General features: G+C 46.6%; 1 protein-coding gene across 5 annotated transcripts in view; it reads left to right on the top strand.

The window, feature by feature from the left end:
• SGSM2 (small G protein signaling modulator 2) overlaps window positions 1-7,323 on the top strand; it is a 35,587-nt gene continuing 28,264 nt past the window's right edge. For 4 of the 5 annotated variants that reach the window (XM_008565615.1, XM_008565620.1, XM_008565628.1 and 1 more), the window contains exons 1-2: window positions 99-194; window positions 4,269-4,344. In XM_008565615.1, coding sequence (XP_008563837.1) covers window positions 138-194; window positions 4,269-4,344 — 133 coding nt within the window. In that variant the 5' untranslated portion in view covers window positions 99-137. Of the gene's footprint in view, window positions 195-4,268; window positions 4,345-7,323 lie in introns of all 5 variants that reach the window. The other variant, XM_008565624.1, reaches the window with a different exon arrangement.

Here is a 7,323-nt window from a genome sequence, read left to right as displayed (position 1 = left end):
GGGGGCGGGCGGGGAGCGCGGCGGGCTGGGGCTCCGCCTTGCGCGTGGGGCGCTGAGCCGAGAGGCGCGGAGGCGGCGAGGGCGCACGGGGGGATTGGGGGTCCGCTAGGCGTCGCCTCCCAGCCACCCGCCGCACCATGGGCAGCGCGGAGGACGCAGTCAAAGAGAAACTGCTGTGGAACGTGAAAAAGGAGGTAAAGTCGGGGCTAAGACCCCAGGGGGCTCGCGCCCCGGCCCGCTCGGCCCAGAAGGCTGAAAGGTCCGCGCCCACTCCCGGCGGGTGCCCTCGGACCCGGCCTGAGCCGGGCGGGGGCGGGGTCCTGGATTGGCTGCGGCTCCCTTCCCTCTGGCGGATCGGGGGGCAGCGCCCCTCGGTCCGAGGGTCCAGGCCGGCGCTCCGAGGCTTGTTTGCTTCGCAGTCCTGCAGCTCCCCGCCCTGTGACGGCAGCAGCGCTGGTAGACCAAGGTCGGGGGAGGGGTGGCAGCGTTTTCTGGAGAACCGGAGCTGCCCATTCATTGCCCGCGCCTCCTGGGGAGGGGGCGGGGCCCGCGCTGGCCTCCTGCAACGCTAAGCGGGTGGTTTGGGGGCTTAGCTTTCCCTAGCTTTCCCTCGTCCTACACCCCCCTCCGGTATCCCTCTGGCAACTGAGTCGTGGCTGCTGGAGGATTCGCAGCACACCTTACTATTTCTCCCTCCACGCCCACCTCCTTACCCAGGGACCAGAGTTTTTATTTTTATTTTTTTTCCAGGATGGTTTTAAAAACTCGGATTTTTTTCCTTTTGATGGGAGCACTCCACGTCAGAAAGAGGAAATAGTCCTTCCCTCTACTAACCCCCATTACCTTGACCCTGTACTGAAGTCCATTTCAATTCCTTTGGGGGAGGGGGTGCCCATATGAATGACTCACCCATGTATGAGAGCTGGAGAGCTCAAACCCGCAGACTAAATTAGAATGGATTAGGCCTCCTTCCCTCACCTGCCTCTGTGACTATCTTCTACCAGATGTGTAAACTCCTTGAGGACGGGGAAACCCATCTGTTTTGTCCACTATGCTGTATCCAGTGCCTGACACACTGTAGGCACTCAGTGACTATTTGGTAAATAAATCTGCTGATCTTGGAGATTGTGAGGCCTAGTGGGAAAGCATAAACTTTGGAATACTCTGGACTAGCTCTGTGTGACTTTAGTAGGTTGCTTAACCTCTTTGAGGCTCAATTTCTTCATCTCTAAAATAGAGGGGCAGTCCAATTAGATCAGTGGTTAGAGCGTGGTGCTGATAACGCCAAGGTCAAGGGTTTGGATCCCCTTACCGGCCAGCCAACAAAACAGAAAAATAAAATAAATAGGGATAATGCTATCTACCTCATATATAATAGTTTACCATATTGGTTTCTTTACCCCTTCTTAGAGTTTCAGGATTAGGGAAGACTCAGTTCTCATAAAATCCTAAATAGCTCTAGGGCTGGCTGGTTAGCTCAGTTGGTTAGAGTGTGGTGTTTTAACACCGAAGTCAAAGGTTGGGATACCCATACTGGCCAGCTGCAAAAAAAAAAAAAAAAAAAAAAAAAAATCCTAGAAAGCTCTAGATGCTTTCCCTGCATTAGCTATGGCCTGGCTATTAAGGCATAACATTTGTTCCCTTCCCTCTTCTTGGCAAAGATGTAGTTAAAGCCATCCACCTTTCCAGATTGAGAAGCTTCATTGTGCCTTTGCTGTGAAGTGGCCAAGGAAGGGTTTCTTAGCCCAGAGATATGTCAAATCAGCATTTAAGCCGCAAACTCTGCTCTCCCTAAGGAGAAGAGAAATCTCAGTGATTATCCTCAGGAAGAAAGCAGTCTAGTGACAGAGACTTATAGGAAGAGTAGAAACCAAAATAGAAAAGTAGCTGTACCCAAACTATAGACTGATGTGTTAGGATTATTTCTGTGATCCAAATTTGGGGGCTAGCCAGGGATAGCAGGAAAGATTTTTGAGAAGACAATGATTTTCTTTTCCCAGTGCTTAGAAAGCTGTCTGTACTACTCCAAGAATAATTCCTAAAAAAATGTAAGAAATGTCCAGAATATGCTGCAGTTATGTACCTTAGCTGACAAAGGTTGACCTGCTCTGAACTCTATGTATGAGGGTACTTCAAAAAGTTTGTGGAAAAATAGAATTAAAAGAGAATACAAATTTTTCTTTTTTTTTGGGGGGGGGGGTGTTGATAGCTACCTAGTATGGGGATCCAAACCCTTGGCCTTGGTATTACACCATGCTCTAAACAACTGAGCTAACCAGCCAGCCCTGAATTTTTCCATGAACTTTTTTTTTTTTTTAAGGTGACCGGTAAGGGGATCTTAACCCTTGACTTGGTGTTGTCAGCACCACACTCACCCAGTGAGCTAACCGGCCATCCCTATATGGGATCCGAACCTGTGGCCTTGGTGTTATCAGCACCACACTCTCCCAAGTGAGCCCCGGGCCAGCCCTTTCCATGAACTTTTTGAAGTACTCTTGGATTTCCCTTCCCCCTTCAGCGCTTGATTTCCAGAGAAATATATTCTTCTACAAGAAGAGACAACAGAGACCTTTCACAAAGGACCTCTGGTGTAATTCTAAGGGCATCTGTAGTTCTTCCTAACCCAAAAATCTGCCCCACCAGCCTGATTCAGATGCCCACAGGTTTTTAGTTGTGACATTATACTCTGTTTAATGCAAACACCCCTTAGGAAGTAATCTAGGAAGCTTTTAACAGTTTAGACTGCATTTATTGAACTGATCCCCTTTTACCTAACCAATAAGCTTGAGCAGTTTCTAGCAGGGAGGGGCCTCGAGTTCTTCCCTCGTCCCCAGGCTTTTGAGGCTCTACCACCCTCCAAACTGTACAGTCCTGGGTGAAGACCACTGGAGCCGGAGTGGCATCAGGACACTGCATGCCTGTCCAAAGAATAGCAAATACTAGCTCTTCCCAGGGCTTACTTTATCTGAAAGATTTTGCACTGGGGTTGAGGTAATGCACCTTTCTAATCTCTAGTATCAGTATCTGTCTCCTAGCGGGCTCCCCCAGAACATCAACAGTACTTGGCTTAAGTATTGGGAGCCACTAGAATCTCATACACTGCTGATGGGAATGTAAATTCGGACAACCACTTTGGAGAGCAATATGGCAATATCTAGTAAAGCGCAATATACAGATCAGAAATTCCTTGCCTAGAAATATAAATCCAAAAAAGCAAGCACATATGTTCACCAAAAGACATGTCCAGAATGTTCATAGCAGCACTATTCATAACAGCCCAAAACTGGAAACTACCAAAATCCCATGCAATTGTAATTGTTCTCACAGTGAAGAATGAACAATCTACACCTGTATACAAAAAGAACAAATCTCAGTCACACAGGCAACCAAAAGAAACCAGTCATAAAACATGACACACTGAGTGATTCCATTTATAGAAAGTATTAAAACGAGTAAAACTAACCCATGATGTTAGAAGTCAGTATAGTGGGTGGGAGTAGTGATTGGAAGGGAACATGACAGGGTGGAGGGTGCTTTGGGGTGCTGGGCACATGTTCTGTTTCTTGCTGTAGATGCTGGTTTCACAGGAGAGTTCAGTTTGTGAAAATTCACCAACCTGCATAATTATGATATAAGCTCTCTTCTATATGTCTACTGCACAATAACAGTAAACAATAAATTTTTTTTTTAAGTGCTTTTTTAAAGAAATATGTGACTGCTCACCAGATAAGGTATTTGGAAGCTTTTACATCCAGGTAGGAACCCAAAACATCAGGGTCTTAGAACCTAGCTAGAAAGAAGGCTGGACTTGTGAACATGCAGAAAGTGTCCCTGAGGCATGGGTAGACCTATCCCTAACCTCGGCGAAGGGGAGAAAAAGAGGGGCAGGCTGTTTATCTACAGCCTGTACCAAGACAGTTTGTTCATAAAGGACAGCGTCTGCCCAGAAGCCCTTCTCCAGTTGACTACAGATGAGCAAACAGAATGCTATCCCTGTTCCCCAAGGCAGGTCGCTTCCACCTGGGCCAGAACATCTGCACTGATTGGTTGGTGGGTTTTTGTCATCTGTTTTCCTGGTTTCCTTTCCAAAAGGCTTGGAGCAGGCCATGATGAAGAAACTTTGCTTCCCCACCCCACCCATTCCTTATCGTCTCTGCAAGTGTCTGAAAATCCAGACCAGAAGAGCAGAGCCAAGCTATTTACTTGCCCTGAGGCTTTTGTTCAGGAAAAAAATAATAAAAATAACAATGCTGTCCATTTGTCCACAGGTGAAGCAAATCATGGAAGAGGCTGTCACCAGGAAGTTTGTGCATGAAGATAGCAGCCACATCATTGCTCTATGTGGTGAGTGAGTAACACAGGGATGATGAGAGGTGGGTTTAGAATTGAGGGCACTGTCCTGGGGCCAGGAAAAGATGAGTCCTCGGGTTTAGTAGTTCTCACATCTGGCTATAAGTCTGAATCAACTCGGAAGATCTACTGAATCAGGATCTTCAGGGCCCAAGAATTTGTATAAAAATGTTTCTTAGGACAGTAGTTATCAAATTTGAGTATGCATCAGAGTCACCTAAAGGGCTCATTGAAACACAGGTTCCTGGGTCCCACCCCTGAAGTTTCTGATTCTAGTAGGTCTGGGGTGGGCCTGAGAATTTGGATTTCTAACAAGTTCACAGATGATGCTGATGTTGCTGGTCCAGGGACTACATTTTGAGAGCCACTGCCCTAAGTAATTCAGGTTTGGGAACCACTGCTCTGATTGATCCTTACTTTAATTTTGGGGAAGAGTTTGTGCTTTTTAGATGCTTTCTGTGCCCCTGTTACTTTCTGATTAATCCCACCTGTGTTGCTTTGTTATCCTAACTCTCCAAGCACTTAATTGCATGCAGCACAACGTGAGCATAGGTTAGAAGGGATAGCCAAAGCCTTCCAGCCTTAGAAGGGAGAAAGTCCACAATAAACCTTGCTTCCTCCTCAACATGAAGACTGTTACCTTTGAAGGAGCAAACTTATCTCTACACACAGAGTTTTCTTGGATTTCCAGGAACATGACCTTCTCTAAAATTCCCTTTCTGAAGGGACAGGGAGCCATTTATCATCTCTGTTATTTTCCTTGGCCTGTAAGATTGGTGTTTCGGGGTTTGTGGAAGGTAAAGGAATTAAAGAGCAGATAAAGGAAGAGAGGCTTTTAGATGACAGTGTAGTGAGGCAGATAGAGCTGCTCTTCCCATCGGTCCAGCAGCAAATACTCACAGAGGGCTCACCAGCTGCCAGAGACTGTTCTCTGTGCAGGAAAAAGGCAGTGACAAGATGGACAGAGTCTCCATCTCAGGGAATTACATTCTGTTGGGGGAGACAGACAACAAATGCATGAATAAATATGTCATGTAATAACAGAGTTATGAACAAAAAGCAGAAAGATGAATGAGGTTGCTCTGGGAGAGCTGGCCTGTGACCAGTCTGAATGACAGATTAGGGTTTGAGTCCTGGCACTCTGCTTACTTCTTAAGTTGTCTTGGACAACTTTCCTAACTTTTGTAGCCCATTTTTTGCTCCTCTAAAATCAAAAGGCTGATTTCCACCTCAAGGAATTTTTGTGGGGATTGAGATGATGCATGTAAATGTTCCTAGCATTGTAAGAGCTCAACAAATGTCTTTCTTTCCTTCTCCTTTGGATGTTGAGGCTGAAACTAGTTTGTGGGATTTGAGTTCCCACCATCTCCCTTTTGAGTAAGTTTCCCCAGGTCTTTGAGATGATGTAATGATTCCCAGGTTTTCAAGGAGCAGCCTGATCTCACCTTTTCTTGGCAGAACCAATGCTAGGGCAAAAAGCATGCCAGTCTTACAATAAGTAGCTTTGAAGAGTATTAGAACTCTATTCCTTTCTACGTGTGCTACATTCCCTTGCTGTCAGTCAGTGTCTGTTGTCACCAGAAGGGCTCTTCTGGCAGCCCAATTGCATGGCTTGGTGCTAGGCTTTGAGAAAGCACACCCAGTAGAAAAGACAGAATAAACTAGTGCAAACAGCTTATGCACAGGCTCCACGTGTGGGTGGCCATGGGACAATGAGGGAAAAGGTGCTGGAGGAAGAGAGGCTGGAGAAAAGCTGTGGGTGTCCCACATTCAGGCCATTTGGGTTAGAAAAAGCTGTCAGCTCTCCTCTGATCAGCCAGGAGCCCCTGGGAAGCAATGGGGCTTTTGCTTTTATCTTCTGCCTAGAAACCTGGGGCTCTTCCCAGCAGGCAGGGTATCACACTCAAAAGGAATGATTTTTATACTTTCAGCCAGTTTCAGTTGCTGAAAGGCCCCCAAGTGTCCAAGGTTCTAATCTCAGCCCAGGAGCAGGAGTAGCCCTGTTCTGCAAGTCCTTGGAAGGTGTCTTTGGTCCACAAGTACAAATTTAAATGTCTATAGGGTCAGATAGAAAATGTCCACAAGGAGGGCCAGCCCGTGGCTCACTCAGGAGAGTGTGGTGCTGATAACACCAAGGCCATGGGTTCGGATCCTGTATAGGGATGGCCAGTTAGCTCACTGGCTGAGCGTGGTGCTGACAACACCAAGCCAAGGGTTAAGATCCCCTTACCAGTCATCTTTAAAAAAAAAGAAAAAGAAAAAGAAAATGTCCACAAGGAGGGCCAGCCCGTGGCTCACTCAGGAGAGTGTGGTGCTGATAACACCAAGGCCATGGGTTCGGATCCTGTATAGGGATGGCCAGTTAGCTCACTGGCTGAGCGTGGTGCTGACAACACCAAGCCAAGGGTTAAGATCCCCTTACCAGTCATCTTTAAAAAAAAAGAAAAAGAAAAAGAAAATGTCCACAAGGGAAGCTGGCCGGAGGTGAGAAAGTGGTGGGGACTGAGGTGACCTGGATAGTACTTGTCCTGCGTGAAGAGGGGCAACCACCACTCAGCTCCTGTAGAAATGCAGGCCCAGACTTCACATGGCCTCTATTTTATTTTAAGAAAAGCCAGAAGTCTGGATTTTTATATGAAATTTCCCACTTTTTCAATGCTGACAACTAATTCCCATTTTTAAAAAATTGTGTGGGCCAAACAAAAAGCATCTGCAAGCTTCTGCCAGTTTGCTCTCTCTGCCTTAGGTACATAGTTACTGAAGAGAATGTGAGCAGGATATCAAGCCAAGTCCAGCCTGGCATCAGGCATTGAGACCCACAGAAAAAGGAACCCTTATGTTTTGTCAAAATGGGTGCTCGGGGGCTGGCCGGTTAGCTCAGTTGGTTAGAGCATGATGCTGATAACACCAGAATCCAGGATTCAATCCCTGTACTGGCCAACCACAAAAAAAAAAAAAAAAAAAAAACCCAAA

This window comes from Galeopterus variegatus, unplaced genomic scaffold (assembly GCF_000696425.1).
Source record: "Galeopterus variegatus unplaced genomic scaffold, G_variegatus-3.0.2 Scaffold201, whole genome shotgun sequence".
NCBI lineage: Eukaryota > Metazoa > Chordata > Mammalia > Dermoptera > Cynocephalidae > Galeopterus > Galeopterus variegatus.
Note: the sequence above shows the minus strand (reverse complement) of the source record. Positions and strands in the feature narration are given on the sequence as shown.